General features: G+C 37.6%; 2 protein-coding genes across 4 annotated transcripts in view; one reads left to right on the top strand and one right to left on the bottom strand.

Annotated features, from left to right (window-relative positions):
• Positions 1-5,961: 5,961 nt before the first annotated feature.
• On the top strand, positions 5,962-9,439 carry LOC127166679 (serine/threonine-protein kinase pim-1). The gene is made up of 6 exons (XM_051112147.1): positions 5,962-6,094; positions 7,550-7,644; positions 7,727-7,777; positions 8,573-8,951; positions 9,038-9,214; positions 9,318-9,439. The coding sequence occupies exons 1-6, from the start codon at positions 5,962-5,964 to the stop codon at positions 9,437-9,439; spliced, it is 957 nt and encodes a 318-aa protein (XP_050968104.1).
• Positions 9,440-12,724: 3,285 nt separating this feature from the next.
• The window catches only part of rapgef4b (Rap guanine nucleotide exchange factor 4b), a 37,904-nt gene continuing 28,734 nt past the window's right edge, over positions 12,725-21,894 (bottom strand). For all 3 annotated transcript variants that reach the window (XM_051113111.1, XM_051113112.1, XM_051113113.1), the window contains 19 exons: positions 21,800-21,876; positions 21,517-21,663; positions 21,295-21,401; positions 21,082-21,167; positions 20,124-20,202; positions 19,892-20,042; positions 19,655-19,743; positions 19,516-19,546; positions 19,303-19,381; positions 18,094-18,240; positions 17,618-17,715; positions 16,492-16,617; positions 16,226-16,404; positions 15,843-15,933; positions 15,148-15,198; positions 14,972-15,059; positions 14,803-14,867; positions 14,219-14,273; positions 12,725-13,054 (listed from right to left, as the gene is read on the bottom strand). In XM_051113111.1, coding sequence (XP_050969068.1) covers positions 12,927-13,054; positions 14,219-14,273; positions 14,803-14,867; positions 14,972-15,059; positions 15,148-15,198; positions 15,843-15,933; positions 16,226-16,404; positions 16,492-16,617; positions 17,618-17,715; positions 18,094-18,240; positions 19,303-19,381; positions 19,516-19,546; positions 19,655-19,743; positions 19,892-20,042; positions 20,124-20,202; positions 21,082-21,167; positions 21,295-21,401; positions 21,517-21,663; positions 21,800-21,876 — 1,874 coding nt within the window. In that variant the 3' untranslated portion in view covers positions 12,725-12,926. The remainder of the gene's footprint in view (positions 13,055-14,218; positions 14,274-14,802; positions 14,868-14,971; positions 15,060-15,147; positions 15,199-15,842; positions 15,934-16,225; positions 16,405-16,491; positions 16,618-17,617; positions 17,716-18,093; positions 18,241-19,302; positions 19,382-19,515; positions 19,547-19,654; positions 19,744-19,891; positions 20,043-20,123; positions 20,203-21,081; positions 21,168-21,294; positions 21,402-21,516; positions 21,664-21,799; positions 21,877-21,894) is intronic.

Raw genomic sequence — 21,894 nt, 5'->3', positions numbered from 1 at the left:
CTAGACAAATTATGAATCCTACTATGAGAAAGGCTTGGCTTATGAATATTAATTACGGCAAACAAACGTTAAGCGGTAACCACACGTTAGAATCTAATACGTAACCTAATTAATATTCATAAGAGTCGTTTATTGGTCAGATTACCTACTAATGGCAGCATTTCAGCCAATGAGCTAGACTTAATAGAAAGACGCCGTGGTACGTAATTAATATTCATTAGCCATGCATTTGCCATAGTAGAATGATTCCGTTCTTGAGCACAGATAACGATGTCACAATTTTAATGACAATGACAATAGCGCCTCTACACGGACACAGACAGAAAATGAAATGGTATAAAAATAAATAAATAAATGTTACTAATTATATTCATTAAATAATTAGGAACTTAATGTATAATTGTATGTACATTCAGAGAGTATAGAATGTTGTGAAAAATAATCTAAATACAATATAAAATAATATTTTATATTGTATTTAGATTCAGGGTCAGCAAAGCCTACAAATATTTTAAATGGTACATTGAAATCTTTATTTAAAGTTTATTTATTTGTACTTGATGTACTTGTGCAGCTGCAGTACTGTATTGGATATTGTGATATTGTGTGATATTGTGTTTTGTATGGCTACCGTGGCATTTCTTTCTGGCGACTACGTAAAGGTTTCTGTGTAAGTACTGGTACTTCTGATTGGGCTGAGGCTGGAATTTAGTGAGTTTGAAGTAAAAGTATTTGATGGACGTATACCCTGTGTCAGGAGCATTTACTCAGTATTATTATCTAATTTTTGACCGAGATGGCTTTTAGCTGGTTTTGCATCTGAACTCTTCATATACAGTGCCCTCCACTAATATTGGCACCCTTGGTAAATATGAGCAAAGATGGCTATGAAAATAAATCTGCTTTGTTTATCTTTATGATCTTACATTCAAAAAATTCACAAAATGCTAACCTTTCACTGAAGTAAAACAATTAAAAGTGGGGGGAAACTTACGTTATGAAATAAATGTTTTTCTCATACGCATGTTGGGCACAATTATTGGCACCCTTAGAAATTATAATGAGTAAAATATCTCTGAAGTATATTCCCATTCATATTCGCATTTATTTAGCACACTAGAATGACTAGGAGTATGATATTGTCCAGCAATAACTTCCTGTTTCACAGGATTATAAATATGAGGAGCACAAAGGCCAAATTTCCTTAATCATCCATCACAAGGAATAAAACCAAATAATATAGTTCTGATGTGCAGAACAAGATTGTTGAGCTTCACAAAATAGAAAAAGGCTGTAAGAAAAGAGCTAAAGCATTGAAAATCCCAATTTTCTTCATTAGGACAATAATTAAGAATTCAAATTAAACTAAAGGTGTTACAAATCTGCCTGGAAAAGGACGTGTGTCTATATCGTCCTAATGCATGGTGAAGAGGAGAGTTTAAGTGTCCAAAGATTCTCCAAGGATCACAGTAGGAGAATTGCAGAGATTAGTTGAGTCTTGGGGCCAAAAGACTAAAAAAAAAAAATTCAAACAGCCCCTACGTCACCAAATGTTGTTCAGGAGGGTTTTAAGAAAAATCCTCCTTGCTCATCCAAAAACAAACTCTAGCATATTCAGTTGTCAGACACAACTTGAATTTCAAATGGGAATGGCTTCTGTGGTCAGATGAAACTAAAAAAAAGAGCTTTCTGGCAGCAAACACTCAAGATAGGTTTGGTACAAAAAGTACCCCATGCCCACAGTTAAATATACTGCTGGATCTTTAATGTTGTGGGCTTATTTTTCTGCCAGAGGTCCTGGACATCTTGTTCAGATACATGGCATCATGGATTCTAGCAAATACCAACAGATAAAAAATCTAAACCTGACTGCATCTGTTAGAAGTTCTATAATGAGCTGTGGTTGGATCTTCCATTAGGACAGTGATCCAAATCAAACATCAAAATCAACACAAAAATGTGTCACTGAGCATAAAATGAAGCTTCTGCCATGGCCGTCCCAGTTGCTTGACCTGAACCCTATAGGAAATGCGTGAGTTGAACTGAAGAGAAAAAGCACCAGCATGGAGCTGGGAAACTAAAGGATCTAAAGAGTTTTTGTATGAAGGAATGGTCTCTGATCTCTTGTCAGGTGTTCTCCAAACTCTTCAGGCATTAAAGAAGAAAACACAGAGCTGTTATCTTGAATAAAGGACATTGCAATAATTGGGTGCCAATAATTGTGGTCAACATGAACTACAGAAAAACATTTATTTCATAAAGAGATTTTCCCCCTGCTTTCCATGGTTTTACTTAAATGATAGGTTAGAATATTGTGAATTTTTTGAATGAAAGATTAAAAGGATAAACAATGCAGATTTATTCTTACAGCCACCTTTGCTCATATTTACCAAGGGTGCCAATATTAGTGGAGGGCACTGTATATATATACAGTACTGTGCAAAAGTCTTAGGCTACTACTATTTTCATCAGCTAAAAATGGTTTAAAGTCAGTTAAAGTCGGTCCTTTGCTGTACTGTGTCAGTAGGAAATATCAGATTACATTTCCAAACATTCATTTTGCCATTAATCGTAATAATCCAGTGAGATTTTTGTTTGCACAACAAGTCTGACAACAGCGAGTGCTCTGCACAGAGATCTGATCTCATCATCATCCAGTCTGTCTGGAATGACATGAAGAAACAGAACAAACTCAGACAGACTAAATCCAGAAGAACTGTGACAAAGTCTCCAGGATGCTTCAAGAAACCTACCTACAAAGCTGCAGCACTGTTAAAAGTTTTAGGCGCTTGTGTAAAAATGCTGTAAAATGAGGATGCTGTCATAAATAGATTTTCTTTATCAATTACCTTCTATTAACTAAATGAAATCAACATTTGGTGCGACCATTCTTTGCATTTACAGCAGCTTTTGCCCTAGGTGCACTTGCGCAAAATTTTTCAGGTAGCTTTGCAGGTAGGTCTCTTGAAGCATCTTGGAGACGTTGCCACAGTTCTTCTGGATTTACTTTGTTTCAGTTTGTTCTGTTGTCAGACTCCTTGTGCAAACAAAAATCTCACTAGATTATTACAATTAATGGCAAACAGAATGTTTGGAAATGTAAACCGATATTTTTTACTGACACACTACAGCAAAAGATAGAAATAACTGACTTTAAACCATTTTTTAGCTGGTGAAAATACTAGTGGCCTAAAACTTTTGCACAGTACTGTACAGTGGTATGCCAAAGTTTGGGCACCCCTGTAAATTTTCATCATTTTCCTTTACAAATCATTGGTTGTCTGGATAAGAAATTTCAGTTAAATATATCATATAGGAGACAAACACAGTGATATTTGAGAAGTGAAATAAAGTTTATATGATTTTATGGAAAAGTGTGCAAGAATTATTTAAACAAAATTAGGCATGTGCATAAATTTAGGCACCACAAAAGAAAAATTAACTCAATATTTCGTGCATCCTCCTTTTGCAGAAATAACAGCCTCTAAACGCTTTCTATAGCTTCCAATAGCTTCCAATTAGAGTCTGGATTCTGGCAGAAGGTATTTTGGACCATTCTTCTTTACAAAAGATCTCCAGTTCAGGCAGGTTTGATGGTTTCCAAGCATGGACAGCCCGCTTTAAATCACACCACAAATTTTCAATAATATTCAGGTCTGGGGACTGAGATGGCCATTCCAGAACGTTGTACTTGTTCCTCTGCATGAATGCCTTAGTAGATTTTGAGCAGTGTTTAGGGTCGTTGTCTTGTTGAAAGATCCAGCCCCGGCGCAACTTCAACTTTGTCACTGATTCCTGGATATTGTTCTCCAGAATCTGCTGACATTGAGTGGAATCCATGAGACCCTCAACTTTAACAAGATTCTCAGTCCCTGCACTGGCCACACAGCCCCACAGCATGATGGAACCGCCACCAAATTTTACTGTAGGTAGAAAGTGTTTTTCTTGGAATGCTGTGTTGTTTTACCGCCATGCATAACGCCCCTTGTTTTGCCCAAATAACTCTATTTTAGTTTCATCTGTCCACAGCACCTTACTCCAAAAAGTAGCTGGCTTGTCCAAATGTGCGTTAGCATACCTCAAGCGACACCGTTTGTGGCGTGTGCAGAGAAAAGGCTTTTTCCGCATTACTCATCCGTACAGTATCTCCTTGTGTAAAGTGCGCTGAATAGTTGAATGATGCACAGTGACACCATCTGCAGCAAAATGATGTCGTAGGTCTTTGGAGCTGGTCTGTGGGTTGACTGTGACTGTTCTCACCATCCTGCGCCTCTGCTTATATGAGATTTTTCTTGGTCTGCCACTTTGGGCCTTAACTAGAACTGTGCCTCTGGTCTTCCAATTCCTCACAATGTTCCTCACAGCTGAAACTGAGAGCTTAAATCTCTGAGACAGCTTTCTGTATCCTTCCCCTAAACCAGGATGTTCAACAATCATTGTTTTTTAGGTCATCTGAGAGTTGTTTTGAGGCTCCCATGTTGCCACTCTTTAGAGAAGGTTACCAAACCAATTCTGAGTTCTAATAATTAGTGCTAACCCAGCAGGCACTGGACGTCTATATAACGTCAGGTTGACGTTGGACATGATGTCGGACAGACGTTGCATTTTGGTTGAGAATGAAAATCGTGTTGACGTCAGTATTTGACGTCAATTTGACGCTGACTTAATGTTGGATTTTGGTTACACAACCTAAAAACAACAAAATATCAACGTCAGCTGACATTGGTATTGGACATCAATTTAACGTTGACATTAAACGTTGAATTTACATTGAATTTTGGTCAGCCGATGTCGCAACCGAAATTTAACCAAATATCAGCATCTTATGACGTTGTGTGCCTGCTGGGAAAGGTATTGAAATCAATAAAATGACAAGGGTGCCTAAATTTATGCACATGCCTAATTTTGTTTAAATAATTCTTGCACATTTCCATGAATCATATAAACTTTATTTCACTTCTCAAATATCACTGTGTTTGTCTCCTATATGATATATTTAACTGAAATTTCTTATCCAGACAACCAATGATTTATAAAGGAAAATGACGAAAATTTACAGGGGTGCCCAAACTTTGGCATACCATACTTTGATATATATATCAAAGTTTGCGCTAGATTTCAACATTGTGATAGACAGGGTCGTAAAAAGTTTGTCATAATCTATTATTACCTATTTTAATTTCCATATTTTAATTAGAATATTGTTTAAAAACAACAAAATACCTTAGGGGTGGGTAAAAAAATCGTTTTAGAATATATCGAAATAGATTCTTATTTTAATGAACAAATATCGATTCTTAAATCACAGTCTCTTGCTCTATTTTCAGTTGCAGAATGGACAGTACATAGTGCGTATTCCTTCCAATAAATAGCAACAGGCTAGGTTTTGTGGTACTTTTGCTATGAAACAAAGTCCCAGATTTCAAATTCTGTCAATTTCCTTGGGAAATTCAAGAAATAAATACCATTTTGGCGCTCTTTAATGTGGCGTGAAAGATCGTTGTAGTTTCTGTGTACTCGCCTGTGCGTAATCAAACGTATAGGAAAACATAAACATTCCTGACAGTTTCATTTTTGTTCTGTATCCTGTGCTCTGCTGCCAGACTGGAGCGCACTCGCCACCAACTGGACAGGGGAGGGAATTACAGCTACAATTTACAATACATCACCCTCAGTGTAATCTGTAAAAATGACGGATGGCGTCCAGATTTCCCGATTATTAATTTATGATACAAATTAAATTAATCACAATATTCTGACATGCTTTGGTCTTGTAATATTTTATTTCTATTATATGCTTTATATATAAAATGAACGGGGATCAGTAAGAAAGTACTGAGACGCTCAAAGCCTTATGACGCCATAGAGCGCGTTCGAATAGAACTCGCGGGGTTTATAAAGAGCGTGAAATTCTGAGATTCTTTGTGGGTTAGTTGTGGTGATCAGTGTGTAGTGAGAGCGATGGGACAGCGAGTGACAAAAGTGAGACCGATAACGATTGGAGAGGTGTACGAACAACATCTAAGTACACCCCCAAAACCCAGCACCAACAGGGCGGTTCAACATCCTCATCCCTGTGATGAGACCCCTGTTGGTGCTGGAGGAGGAGGAGGAGAGGAGGAAGAAGGAGGAGGAGGAGGTGGAGGTGAGGAGGAAGGAGGAGGAGGAGAAGGAGGAGGAGGAGGAGGAGGAGAGGAGGAAGGAGGAGGAGGAGGTGAGGAGGAAGGAGGAGGAGGAGAAGGAGAGGAGGAGGAGCGGAAGGAGGCAGGGAGAGTTGAGGAGAGAAGAAAGAGCAAGTGGTGGCAGAGGCTTCGCTCTTTCTTCAGAGCTGCCAAAAAACATCAGAAGAGCAGCTCAGGTCGGGGAGAGGAGGAGCAACAGCAGCAGCAGGATGATGGCATGAAAAGGAAGGTGGCATGGGCCGGAAGAAGTAGTGATGGTAAATAACACACACCCATCTTATGAGAACATGTGCTTTTTTACTAGAGCTTTACTTTAGCCATGTAAAACTCTCAGTACTCTCATGCACAATATTGAAAATACACATCAGTACATAGCTGAAGTCAAAAGTTTACACTCACCTTTTAAACTATTACATTGTAAACGTTTACATCGCAGAATCTGCAAAATGTTAATTATTTTACCAAAATAAGAGGGATTATCCAAAAAGTACTGACCTGAATAAGATATTTTACATAAGAGATGTTTAGTTCAAAAGAGAAAGTAGTAGTTGAATTTATAAAAATGGCCCTGTTCAAAAGTTTACATACACTTGATTCTTAATACTGTGTTGTTGCCTGAATGATCCACAGGTGTGTTTTTGTTTTTTGATAGTTGTTCACAAGTCCCTTGTTTGTCCTAAACAGTTATTGTTTAGAAAAACCCTTCAGGTGCCACAGATGTTTGTAATGCAACTATTACAAAAGTTCAATCACTCACTGATGCTCAAGAAAGAAACATGATGTATTAAGAGCAAAGGGGTGAAGATCAGGGTAAATTTAACTTATTTTGTTTTCTGGGGAACATGTAAGTATCCTCTGTAGCTTCTTAAGGGTAGTACTAAATGAGAAAAAAACATGATATTTAGGCAAAATGAGAAAAATGTACACATCCTCATTCCATTCAAAAGTTTTCACCCCCCAGCTCTTAATGCATTATTTTTCCTTCTGGAGCATCAGTGAGCATTTGAACGTTCTATAATAGTTACATTTGTGTCCTTCAATTGTCCTCAGTGTGAAAAGATGGATCTCAAAATCATACAGTCATTGTTGGAAATGGTTCAAATACAAAAAAATGTTGAAACACCAAAGAATTTGTGGGACCTGAAGGATTTTTTATGAAAAACATTGAGCAGTTTAACTGCTCAGGAATCTGTTCTAATATGTACTAATATATGTCTCTATTAATGAATTAAAATACAGTAATTAAAATGAATAATTTATGAAAAGTTAAATTAATGCTATCTATTATTATATTATTAAATGCTATCTTCCACATTACAAGGCAATGATCTCATGTGAAATTTTGTTGAAATTTTATCTTTTAACAGACTACATCTTCAGCCGCTATTCCGTGGGCGATCAGTTGGGAAAAGGAGGATTTGGTGTAGTGTACGAAGGGAGACGGCTGGAGGATGGTCTTAAAGTAAGTGAATATTAATAACACATTACCAAGCTAGTAAATGTTTTCTCCTCTAAATCTAAATTCTCCTTTTTTTGTTCATCAGGTGGCTTTGAAATACACCACGAAGACCGAGAACATGGAATGTATACTCATTGTAAGTACATTGCACTATAAAAACAATGTAAAATGTCTCATGATAATACATACATGTTGAAGTCGAAAGTTTACATACACCTTGCAGAATGTGCAAAATGTTAATTATTTTACCAAAATAAGAGGGATTATACAAAATGCATGTTATTTTTTTATTACGTACTGACCTGAATAAGTTATTTAACATAAGAGATGTTTACATATAGTCCACAAGAGAAAATAATAGTTGAATTTATAAAAATGAACCTGTTCAAAGGTTTTGATTCTTAATACTGTGTTCTTACCTGAATGATCCACAGCTGTTTTTTTGTTTAGTGATAGTTGTTCATGAGTCCCTTGTTTGAACAGTTAAACTGCCCGCTGTTCTTCAGAAAAATTCTTTAGGTCCCACAAATTCTGTGGTTTTTCAGCATTTTTGTGTATTTGAACCCTTTCCAACAATGACTGTATGATTTTGAGATCCGTCTTTTCACACTGAGGACAACTGAGGGACTCACATGCAACTATTACAGAAGGTTCAAATGCCCACTGATGCTTTAAGACTTTTGAATTTGAAAATCAGGGTCAATTTCACTTATTTTGTCTTCTGGGAAACATGTAAGAATCTTCTGTAGTTTCTGAAGGGCAGTACTAAATGAAATGTGATATTTAAGCAAAACAAGAAAAATATACACATCTTCGTTCTGTTCAAAAGTTTTCACCCCCCATCTTAATGCATCGTTTTTCCTTCTGGCGCATCAGTCTCATATCAGCATATGAATCCTCAGTAACTATCATAAAAACTCAATTCCTCTAGCCCGATCATCCAGCTCCCCTTCCCAAAGAGATCGCCCTTACCATCCTTGCTAATAAAGGTCACCACGTGCCGCAAATCATCAGGCTGCTGGACTGGATGGACCACCCTGACCACTTTGTCATGGTCCTCGAATGTCCCTCTCCCTGTGAAAACCTGGTAGAGTTCATCAGGCGTCACGGTGGAAGCCTCGACGAAGACACCACGAGGCAGATCATGTGGCAGGTGGCTCACGCGGCAAACGTGTGCTGCCTCCGCGGAGTGCTCCACCGTGACGTCAAACTGGACAACCTACTAATAAACAGGGAGACATCCGAAGTCAAGCTGATTGACTTCGGATGTGGGGACATTCTGAGGAGGTCACCATACAGGTCCTACCATGGTACGTATGATAGAATTAATTTCTTCTAATAGATACAGAACAATTATGCTGCATTAATGCAAACTTACACATCTGCTCTCCTACAGGCACACCAGCGTACTCCCCTCCAGAGTACCACAGCAGGGGAAAGTACTATGGCGGGCCAGCGACGGTCTGGTCACTAGGGATTGTAATGTTCGCACTGTTGTGCGGACATTTCCCTAGTGACTTTGACCTCTTCCTGCTGGAGTACAAGCGCTTTAGCAAACCCGGCATGTCAAAAGGTGAGATCTTCATCACACAAAATTAGCAATTCAGAATGATCATCTAAACATCTTAGAGCTTAGAATAACATGATCGAAACGTCCTTCCCGTCTTCCTGCACAGAATGCTGTCACCTCCTCAGGGCTCTCCTCCACGAGAAGCCAAGTCGGCGACTTGGCCTGGGGCAAATTATGTCCCACAACTGGTTTAAGGTAGTGAACCTGAGATCAGCTAAGAGGAATTAATATCCTTGTGTGAAGAAATCGCCAAGTCGAACCTGTTCTTCTGTTTTGTTTCAGGTCATCTCATGAGACCACTCCAGTTGGCGTCTCTCACGCAGCTTTGCGTCTTGCGGGCTGCAGTGGGAGGCGCATCCATCCCTCCTCTCGCCTTTGCGTCTTGCGGGGCGAGCAAGCCAAGTGTAGCGTCTTGCGCCTTGGCTTGAGGAAGCAGTATTTGCGTCTGGCGGTACTGCTTCCGGGAGGGATGTGTACATATTGTATATATATGTACATACTTCTTTTGTTTGCCCCTTTTTGTTTCTCCAATCATGGCCACTCCATTCCTGAGGGTCCTGTCACAGCTGTCCAAATGCCAGAGCTCTGTCTTCAGCTCCCCAATGACGGAGCTCCTGTTCTCTGCCAACCAAGCAAGCCAAAGACACTGAAGAGGTTCCTGATATGGCTGCCCAACACCTGCCATAGGCACCCAACAGTGTCGTTGCCTCCTCAGAGTTCCCTGTAAAGGCCCAAGCCAAAGCCAGCACCAAAGGCCATTTCAGTTGCACAGCCACCCTGGGCTCCAATTTCCCAGTCTTCCCAGGTTTCTGTCATGGCCACCTGGTTTGAAATACTGCACTCGTCTGCCAAAAATACAGCTGTGAGATACAGCTGCCAAACAAGGTCCTGTAATGGACCTTGCCTCTTCCTGCCTCAGAGATTCCTGCTGTAGAGAATGCAAAAGCATGCATTTCTTAATTTAAACAAATGATTAAAAATAAGTTTCAGAATGTTCTATTAATTATTTTTTTATTCAAGAAAAAGGGATCACACACATAAAAAGTGCACTTTATAGAGTCTACTTCAAAAAAGAAAATCAGTGTTCTTTTTAAATGAAGTACACATCATGCAGATCCCAGACTTATACAGGTAACAGGTACACATTTTCTTAATAAAATGCTTTAAAATAACAAGTGTGGTGTCTTTCTTAATAAACTGTTTTGTGCTGAGTTCCCGCCATATCGTAATTACCGTAATTTCGAGATGACAACATGTGACGTTCTACTCGGAGCTGTTCACATCCTCAGACTCGGCAACTTAAAGGGGTCATCCGATGCTAAGTTCACTTTTACATATTGTTTGAACATTAATGTGTGTTGGCAGTGTATGTACAAATCTACACTATAATGATAAAAATCCATGCAGTGGTTTTTAATTAATCAATAAAAATAATATTCTCTTTTTCAAATCGAGCCATTTTCAGATGCCTGTGGTTGTGGGGTCACACTGACAGAGGCCGCTCCCACGATAGTTGATTGACATGAGCGTTTTACCTCAGATCACCTTTAACAGTCCGCCCTCTTTGTTTCGAAGCTGGAACAGGGATGTAAGTTAAACAAGAATATCTCTGATTGAGCGATGGAGGTGTTGTGTTGCTGGATGTAATACTGAACATAGTGGTCACCATTTACTCCCGACATCTGAGCTGTTGAAAATGCAGTAGATTACATTTGTTTGTGAAGGGAATGCACCTCCCGATCTACATATGTCCATCTATATTTGTGTAAATCATTCATGATCCAGCTTCACTTACAGCAGAAGTGAGTATAAGGATTTTTTTTAATGAATCTTTGCAATCGCCTTTCCTAATAATGTGCAAGTTTAGCAGCTAAAGTAAACAGAGGTCATTTTGGCAAGGTAAAAATGGTTTTTTACACAACCACTGAGAATTTTTAACCAAAGTATTTTATAGACTTTTCATTAAGACCCTGAAGAATCATATCAACTTGTGGAAAATGGGCATCCGATGACCCCTTTAATAGCTGAATTTATTAAAATTATCCTGCTAAAAAGTTTAAACACACTTGATTCTTAATACTTTGTTGCGGTTGTTACTTGAATGATCCACAGCTGTGTTTTTTGTTGTTGCTGTTTAGTGATTTGTTTAGTTGTTCATGAGTTCCTTGTTTGTCCTGAACAGTTAAACTATCTGCTGTTCTTCAAAAAAATACTTCAGGTGCCACAAAATCTTTGTTTTTTCAGCATTTTAGTGTTTTTCCCTTTTCCAACAATGACTATGATTTTGAGATCTATCTTTTCACACTGAGGACAACTGAGGGACTCATATGCAACTATTACAGAAGGTTCAAACACTCACTGATGCTTCAGAAGGAAAAAAGATGCATTAAGAGCCAGAGGGTGAAAACTTTTGAACAGAATGAAGAGATGTACATTTTTCTTATTCTGCCTAAATATCGTATTTTTATTTCATTTAGTACTGCCCTTCAGAAGCTACTTAGATGTTTTCCAGAAGACAAAATAAGTTAAATTTACTCTGATCTTCAAATTCAAAAAGTTTACACTCTATTTTTCTGTCTATTTTATTCAATTTAGCATTTGAATGTACCTGTATATTCTTCTGCTAAGTATAACAGTGTTAGTTCACCCAAAAATGAACTTATTTAACTCTTTTGTGTTCCTTTTGTGCTTTGAAACATGAAGATGAGTAAATGATGACAGGATTTTCATTTTAGGTGAACTAACCTTTTATTGTCTCAAAGAACAACTAAGAGCAAAACAGAACAGAGATAGAAAACGTAAAGGCAATAAAACAGAGGAACAAGAGGGAAACACTTGTTTGGAGTGAAAAGTCCAATCACACCAACGCCAAGTGTTCAATGATACATTTATTTAGATTATACTATTTACAAGGTAGGCGTAGACATTTTCCTAAAAGAAAATAAGTGCCCTACACACACAGCGTCTCACTTTCCAAAAGGCAGGATGAGAACAAACAAAGGCCTTCTCAGACCGTTTATGATAACTTAGCAAAAATGGGTCCAACCCAAAAATATACAAATATAACTCAATGTACAAAATGACATCAATAATGCTACAGGCTATGGCGAGAGGTAAGTTACTAGCATACAATTTAACCAGTGGTAAAAAATAGTCCTTGAGCCAGAATACTGACATTTATGTGACTTAAAACAACATACCACAAGACATCGAGGCCTGGAAGGTTTTAAGGAGTACCGATAATTTATTTTCTGTGGCTGGCGAATGATCATAGTTTCACTGTTATTTGTATGCATGATATGTAGCTTGTACTAGGATTGTTCTGACGGTTTCGTAGGATCGTAGAAATACAGGCTTGAGCACAGGCAGCAGGTTTACACTGTTGTATCATGGGAATGAACTAGGGCCTCACATCTAAGGATAAACACCTTTACCAAGTGCATTCTGCTTTCACACACACACAAACACACACTGTCAACCAAGGTAGCTCTTATGACTGAAGTCATTAACATGCAACTCGCACCCGCGCACAAACAATCATACGTATGAGAATGCATCTTGTACATGTAGTTCAGTTGGCAGTGATAGCACATACAGTCGGCATTCAACTGCTCTAGCAGCTGACAGATGTAAAATTGAGTTGTACTGTTGTAAACTGGATATACAGTGGTTGTAAAGAGGCAAAAGCAAGAGAAAAAGTCTTGAGAATTGGTCTTCAGCCCCGCCTTGGCTCCAGTCTGAAGGACAGCTGGGATAAGGTTCTCTGGTTGTCAATCACATTCAATTGACGCACGTAATTCCTCACTTCCTGTGGGTTCTTGCTAGCCGGAGACACCTCAGCATCTGATCGAGGTGGGAACAGTGTTAAAGTTCAAAACAGTGCAAAGTACACTGTGTGTAATACTATAAACCACAATGAAATATACTTGACCTTTTACAAATTAACCTGTTGTTATCACATCTGCTAATTTTTCTGTTTTTTTTTTTTTTTAAATTAAACAATACTGAATGCTAAATAACCCTTTTTTATTTTCTAGATGACACCAATTGTACAATTAAACATTCAATGGGAAGGTCATACTATTTTATTTCCCTTAGTTTCTTTTTCTGCAAACGACACTGTATGTTTTGTACATCTATATGAGCACTGGTAATGTTTTAGTTTGAGGTAAAAGGCAGATTTTGGTATATATCAATTATTGACATACACTGTAAAAAAAAAAAAAAAAATGATGTCTGTATGTCTTACAATTTATAACCATAAACACTGTAAAAAAACAATTTGAGTCAACTTAAAATAATTTGTTACCCTACTGCCTTATATTTTTAAGTTCAGCCAACTCTAATAAGTTTAGTCAACTTGAAATAATACGTTGTACTAAGTGGCAACTAAGATATTTGGGTTGACTAAACAAAAAAATTGGTTTGTTAAACATAAAAGTTTGGCTTGTTACCCAGTTGCCTTAAAATTTTAAGTTTAATCAACTCAAATATCTAAGTTGTCACTTAGTACAACTTAACATTTTAAGTTGACTAAACTTTTTTTGAGTTGACTGAACTAAAAATTTGAAGGCAGACAGGTAACAAGTTATTTTGAGTTGACTCAAATTGTTTTTTTTACAGTGTATATGGTTATAAATTGTAAGACATACAGACATCAGTATGCCATCCAATAATAGCAGAACACTTTCAGAGTATTGTGAATTTCTGGCAACCACAGTCGACAGATTTTTTTACCGTACATTTTATGGAATTTTCTACTATAATTTTATATATACATTTAGACAGTTTTACAATTGTTGTGATTTAATGGTGATCTTTTACCTTTAGACATTGCCAGTTGTTTTCCTGATTACCTAACCTCAGATTGTGATGAATATGATATGATTGACTAATCTCTGTAGCTTTGCATGTGGGATGTAGCTTTTTAACTAGGCTGCACATACAGGCAGAGCATGAGGAATGAATTAGGACTGCAAAAACAGCATTAGTGTGCAGATGACTCACTAAATGGCTGGCTCCTGCAGTGCCTCACTGCCCGGATTGTATTAGCAATCAGCCGCTGAAACAAGAAAAAGGATAAATACATATGCTCTAGCTGGCCAGATATGTCACAGATTCATTGTTATTATTAACTAAAACTATTAAAAATAATTGCATTAACTGAAATAAAGCTGAAATAAAATATAAACATTATAGAAAAAACTTCAACTTCAAAACTAACGAAAACTAGAAATGTTACCATTAACAGAAATACAATGAATAAAATTACTACAACTACAAAAAATAAAAATAAAGATAAACAGAAAAAAAACAAAGGCAAAATATAAAAATAAAAACTAATTAAAAATACTAGTAAATGCTATAATAGTCAGCGTTGCCAAGTCCACTATTTTCCCGCAGATATGGGCTATTTTAACACTGTTGTTACGGGTTGTTTTTCATGTCCGCTGGTTGAAGCAACCCCAAAAATGGAATGCGAAACGCAACTGGGCTAGTTTTGAGTAGCAACTGGGTGGGTTTTGTCGTGAAAACCTGGCAACCCTGATAATAGTATATCTACTACAACACTGTAGAGATAACAGACTAACCATCTTCTCAAAGTTGACCAGTCCATCAATAAAAGTCTTATTCCCCTCGTGAGTGAATGTCATGTCTGAAAAGAGAAGGAATATTTCATGCTGTAGAACAGAACTGAAATAATATTTGTAACAAGCAGTATTTATTATTAAGAATATTATAGCTAGGCTCCGCCCACACCTTTAATAAGGAGGGGCATAAAGGGAATGATTGGCGGCTCCATCTTAGCCACAGTGAGGCGGTATGCACGGTGATTCCTGGATGGATCCTGAGTGAAATTAATAAATCATATTTTAATGAGCACTAAGTCACAATCACAAAATAATAACATTTTAGAAAGAAAGAAACAAACTCACCAGTAAACTCTCAAACTCTGCGTAGAACTTCTTGAATTTACTAGGCAGTTTCTAAAAAAAAGTTAAAAAAATATACATGTGCCCATATTATTGATACATTCATATTCAAATTCATTTAATGTATTAAAAAATTACAAAGAATTGCAATGATTTGAATAAACCCCTTATATGGTTTACAAGTTACACCCATTGAAGTCCAAATTGTCTTGATTATATTTGATTATTTGTATGTGGACATGAATGTGTCAAGTCTTCTAAATATCTGCTAATTTGACCTTTTTAAGTCATTTTTTGGCTGTAATCACTGTAAAAAACAATTTGTTGAGTCACCTTAAAATAATTTGTTACCTGGCTGCCTTAAAATTTTAAGTTCTGTCAACTCAAAAAAAGTTCAGTCAACTAGAAATGTTAAGTACTAAGTGACAACTTGGATATTTGAGTTGATTCAACTTAAAATTTTAAGGCAGCTGGGTAACAAACCCAAATTTTTAGTTTAGTCAACTCAAATATCTAAGCTGTCACTTAGTACAACTTAACATTTGAAGCTGACTAAACTTATTTGAGTTGAACTTACCTAAGTTGACTCAACAAATTGTTTTTTTTTTTTCGAAATATAAAACCAACATGAATACAAATACTGCATTTTTAAGAATATGCCACGTTTTAAAACAAATCAGTTGTGATATGGTACTGACCTCCCATGTCTGGCTGAGTCTGCTGACGGCTGGGTTGCACATGCCCATAATAATGGCGAAGAAAGAGTTCAGATTCTTAAACTCTCTACAGCTGAGGGAATAAATGCATAACACACATATAAAATGCTTCTCAAATCATATATAGTCAATATAACATGAAATGCATCAAATCCAATGCAAATTAATTCATAATATGCTCTGCTGAATCTATATACCCTGCTGAAAAACAGCATATGCTGGTTAGGTATGTTTTGAAGCATGGTAGCTAGTTTGAGCTGTTTCAAGGTGGTCCAGCTTAAACCAGCTCAAACCAGCTACCATGCTTTAAAACATACCAGCATATGCTGTTTTTCTCAGCAGGATATGTGTGCTGGAGAACTCACTGGGCGGCAATCTTGATGAACTTCTTGAGCAGCTGTACCCGTTTGCTGAGCGTCCCGCACAGACAGACCTCAGTGACCACCCACAGCTGCACCTGATTAAAGCGCTTCAGAAACAGATCCAGATTTGCTGTAGAGCGCCTGTACGCCTGCCGTCCGAACGTATGATACACCAGCTCATACTGCACAGAAACACACATACACACAATCAAATTGCATATTTCGTTGGTTAAAAATGTCATTTTGTAACACTGTATTTGCATTTCTACCTCATGTACACAGCTGAAAAGCTCCCAGTCATATTGGGTCATCTGGAAAGCCAGATCTTTAGAGCTCATCAGCTCAAAACTGGACATAGAGCCAGTGGAGGGACCTTCCTGCTCTGGAAGAGGATTCTACACACACATACAGACAGACAATTACTAAATACATAGAAATACAAACCCCCAAAATTATTAATAAAAATATTTGTACACTTTTGAATAATTAAGATGTCTCTTATGCTCACCAAAGCTGCATTTACAATGAAAATGTCCTGAAAAATGTACTCATCCTCTGGCCATCCTCTGGCCAAGTTGTATAAGAATATGTTTCTTCATCAGAACATATCAAGAAATTTAGCATTACGTCACTTGCTCACTGATGGATCCTCTGCAGTGAATGGGTGCCGCCAGACAGCTGATAAAAACATCACAATAATACACAAATAATCCACACCACTCCAGCCCATCAATTAATGTCTTGTGAAGTGAAAAGCTGTATTTATAAAAAACAAATTCATTATTAAAATGTGTTTTTAAACTACTGCTTCTGGGTAAAATACAAGTCCTCTCTCCATAATTTTGTTTTCTCCAGTGAAACAGTATTTAGTCTGAATCAGGAGAGAAATATACAGCAGATAAAGCACTGTTTAGAAGAAAAAAAAACACAAACAAACATGTTAAACAAACATGTGGTGGATTTTGACGTGTAAAGACAACTGCGGATGGACTTTTTCACTGGAAGAAGCATTATAATAGATTATGGACTTGTACTTCGGCCAGAATTGACTGTTTAAACTTTAAAATGCCTTAATTGATCTATTTGTTTTTTTACAAACACACAGCTTTTTCGCTTCACAAAAGACATTAATTGATGTACTGGAGTGTGGATTACTTGTGGATTATTGTGATTATTTTATCAGCTGTTTGGACTCTCATTCTGACGGCACCCATTCACTGCAGAGGATAAACTGGCGAGCAGGTAATTTAAGGCCAAATTTCTCCAAATCTGTTCTGATGAAAAAATGAACTCATTTACATCTTGGATGGCTTGAAGGTGAGTAAACTTTCAGCTAATTTCATTTTTGGATGAACTATTCCTGTAAGTGTCTAAATATTCCATATTTGGTCTCACCAGTGAATCAAGCTGTTCTCTGGAGCAGACAAACAATCGGCCGTTCACTCCTAGTGACTGGAACACCGATACATCATTGGGCTTTAAAATCTGCCTCTCTATACAGAAATAGAGCCTAGAATTAGCCAGAGCACAAATCACAACCTGAACACTTTTTCAGCTGTACAAGAACAACACCTAATATACTTTATGATAGATTTTATGCACTTTATTTACTATGAGTAATATTTAGACTACCAGATAAACTGTAATCTATTATAGGATTTAGAGTTATGCTGGTATTTTCTGAAAGGTTTAGTTTGAAACTGATCTGGAAGTGTATTATATAATAGAGAAACAGAGTGCTTCAATACAGAATGTTGCCAGAGCAACAAAAGTGCTGAATATCTACGAAGTTCTGTGCGTATTTGTTTGTCATATCTCCAACGGCAACTAATTATTCATCGTGAGTTTGTGAGTGTGTGTACGTGGATCACCTCCAGATGCACTGAGGTTTATCAAAAGCAGCTCTTCGGTGGATCCCAGTTTATCCGCTACAGCTGCGGTCACCTCTCTCCCCGTGGCCAGCACAGGAACACGAATAGTGGTGTAAGTGTGATCGCTGCAGTACACCTTCAGGAGAACTAGACAAAGATGAAGAGAGAGGAAATTTGATTCATTGACTGAATTAATGAGTGTCTTTCAGTAATGTTAACAGAATGTTCAAAGTTATTTTTGTTTTTAAAACATTTAATAAACTGAACGTTTTCAACATTGAGAGAATTTAAACCTAAAGTTCTTCCTAACGTACTGTTCTTCAGAAAAATCCTTCAGGTCCAACAAATTATTTGGTTTTTCAGCATTTTGTGTATTTGAACCCTTTCCAGCAATGACTGTATGATTTTGAGATCCATCTTTTCACACTGAGAACAACTGAGGGACTCATATGCAACTATTACAGAAGGTTCAAACACTCGCTGATACTCCAGAAGGAAAAAACATGCATTTAGAGCCAGAGGGTGAAAACTTGTTGAATTTAAAGATCAGGGTAATTTTACATATTTTGTCTTCTGGCAAACATGTAACTATCTTCTGCAGCCTCTGAAGTGCAGTACTAAATGAAAAAAATATAATAGCTAGGCAAGTAAGAAAAATGTGCACATCTTCATTCTGTTCAAAAGTTTTCACCCCCCGGCTCTTAATGCATGGTTTCTCCTTCTGGAGCATCAATGAGTGTTTGAACCTTCTGTAATAGTTGCATATGAGTCCCTTAGTTGTCCTCAGTGTGAAAAGATGGATCTCAAAATCATACAGTCATTGTTGGAAAGGGTTCAAATACACAAAAATGCTGGAAAACCAAAGAATTTGTGGGACCAGAATGATTTTTCTGAAGAACAGCAGACAGTTTATCTGTTCAGGACAAACAAGGAACTCATGAACAACTATCACCAAACAAAAAAACACAGCTATGGATCATTCAGGCAACAACATGGTATTATAAATCAAGGGGATGTTTTTATAAATTCAACTATTATTTTCTCTTGTGGACTATATGTAAACATCTTTTATTTTAAATATTTTATCGTATACAAACAATAACATGCATTTTGTATGATCCCTCTTATTTTGGTAAAATAATTAACATTTTGCAGATTCTGAAAGGGGGATGTAAACTTTTGACCTCAACTGTACATACAGATACTCACTGTCATCAAAGCTCCGTATTGGCTGCTTTTTTGCAAGCCTTTCCTCTCCAGAGCTGAACTGTCGCAGGAGGACTTTATGCTGAGAGAAAAAAAACCAAATACATGTATGGCAAAATATTTATATATATATTTTAACAATCCAGATTAGACCACAGATATACAGTAGATCTATAAACAATAAGCATGAAGTGTAAGAAAGCAGATTTACATTACCTTTTTTTGAGACGTCCGTGCATCATCTGGACTGAGACAGTGAAAGGAACAGACATGTGGACATCAGTTACATTACCCATTCAGATTAAACTACTAATAACAGCTCAAAAGCCATATACACAACACACTAAAAACCTACTACTGTTTGACGATCCTCTCCAGCTCGGGCAGGAGCTCCTTCAGTGGACGCAAAACTCTTGCATCGTTTGATACGAACCCATGCAGCTCCTGAATACACACAAAATGCATTCATCATGCATAGAATGCCAATGGTCAGTTTTGGTTTCATGCACTATCCTCTGACCATCATATCTCTATGCAGACTGGTGGCAAGTGATTATATGCCAGCATGTGTGTGTTTGTTTATGTTTCTAACCTCCAGAAAGCTGAGTGCAGTGTCATCCTCCAGCAGATGGTGGCCCTGCAGGGCAGACCAGCGCAGAGCCAAGCTGAGCACCCGTCTCTTGCTGGCAACAGCGTAGTCTAGACGCTCCTGCTCTGAGCCCTGAGAGGCCTGAGAGTGATAGGTACACAGACGCTAAGGAACATATGCATACATATCTAGATAGATAGGGTTAAGTGATTGATTGATTCTACTAGAAGGATATTGGGCCAGAAGGGCAGGGCACAGCTGGCTGTTGGGCATGAAAACACAGTGCATGAGCACAAAATCATCCAGAGCTGGATCTGTGGGTGAAAAACGTTTGCAGAATTAATTAAGAAAAAATGTATTGAAGGAATGTATTTACTCACCCTAAGGACATCCAAGATGTAGATGAGTTTTTTTCTTTACCAGAAAAGATTTGGAAACATTTAGCATTACATCACCTGCTCACCAATGGATGCTCTGCAGTGAATGGGTGCCGTGAGAATGAGAGTCCAAACATCTGATAAAACATCACAATAATCCACAAGTAATTCAAACCACTCCAGTCCATCAATTAATGTCTTGAGAAGCCAAAAGTTGCATGTTTGTAAGAAACAAATCCATTCCTAGCAGTCCTCTTTCTCTATACATACTATTGCTTTAACCAACAAAAAAGTTGCGTTCTCTGAATCAGGAGAGAAATATGCACAGATCAAGCCATGTTTACAAGCCAAAACAGTTCTGAACAAATATGTTGGTAGATTTCGATGTGACAACAGTAGATGGACTTGTTCACTGAAGCCCGAAAGTGTTACTATAGATTATGGATTATATATAGCGATGGTTCAGAGGTAAAATGACATAATAAGGAATTTGTTTATTATGCAAACACGCAGCTTTTTCAGTTTACAAGACATTAATTGATGGACTGGAGTGGTGTGGATTACTTGTGGATTATTGTGATGTTTTATCAGATGTTTGGACGCTCATTCTGACGGCACCCATTCACTGCAGAGCATTCATTGGTGAACAAGTGATGTAATGCTAAATTTCTCCAAATCTACTCTGATGAAGAAACAAAACCATCTAGGATGGCCTGAGAGTGAGTGAATTCTTGACAAGTTTTAATGTCATGTAACTGTTCCTTCAAAGTTTTGTGTGATTAATCTTATTTAGCGCTGAATGAGAAGGTGCAGTACCTGGGTCAGAGAAATGAATGTCCAGTCGCATTGTCTCCAGCAGATGCTCCAGAATCTTCTCTGGGCCGCCTGACATCACAGTGTATCTGTTCAGCAAACCCAGACACAGCAAATGTAGTTTGATTAAATTAATGCATGGATGGATTAATTTATTGTTGATGGATCAAGAAATTTATGGATAAGTTGAGCAGACTGATAGATGTGATCATATACTTGAAATGGGCTGGGATGTTTCCATGGCTGGAGGGACGGAGACTCTTCTGTAGTACCAGAACATCCTGGTCATGCTCTTTTAGACGCACTGTGTTTGCTTCAACATCCTACACACACAAAGAAATACACACACCAAATACAAGCAGTCAAGAGTTAATTTTCCTACTATACACTCTACTAGTATTTATATGTCTTAATAATAACTGATAGATGTTTGTGTACCCTGAGTATCCGGTTGAAGTCTTCTTTGTCCACTCTCAGAAAGTGGCAGTTGTCCTCTCTCAGTACGATGGAAGCAGCACGGGGGGCGTCGTTCACCAAGGCCAGTTTGCCAAAATCATCTCCTTCATGCAGCGTACACACCACACCCTAAACACACACTGGAGTCAGTCTGAAATCATTTAATAGTGTTTGCTACTAGAATCACTCTACATAAATAAATTAAGAGGTATGTAGTTATTGAACATTAGAGTAAATAAACAGAACTCATATAAGCCGACATTACCTTGCCATAGATAACAACATTTACTGATCCCTTCTGGATAATATACCAAGAAGTGCCTTCCTCGCCTTGATTAAACACTGAAATATAGAAAGCAA

The sequence above is a fragment of the Labeo rohita genome, chromosome 6 (genome assembly GCF_022985175.1).
Source record: "Labeo rohita strain BAU-BD-2019 chromosome 6, IGBB_LRoh.1.0, whole genome shotgun sequence".
Taxonomy (NCBI): Eukaryota; Metazoa; Chordata; class Actinopteri; order Cypriniformes; family Cyprinidae; genus Labeo; species Labeo rohita.
This window is presented reverse-complemented; position numbering and strand designations above follow the sequence as displayed.

Coding starts and splice junctions, on each gene's coding strand:
- LOC127166679 (XM_051112147.1), top strand. CDS start 5,962: ATGGGACAGCGAGTGACAAAAGTGAGACCGATAACGATTGGAGAGGTG. Junction 6,095..7,549: donor CTGTGATGAGACCCCTGTTG/GTGCTGGAGGAG, acceptor ATCTTTTAACAG/ACTACATCTTCAGCCGCTAT. Junction 8,952..9,037: donor ACCATACAGGTCCTACCATG/GTACGTATGATA, acceptor GCTCTCCTACAG/GCACACCAGCGTACTCCCCT.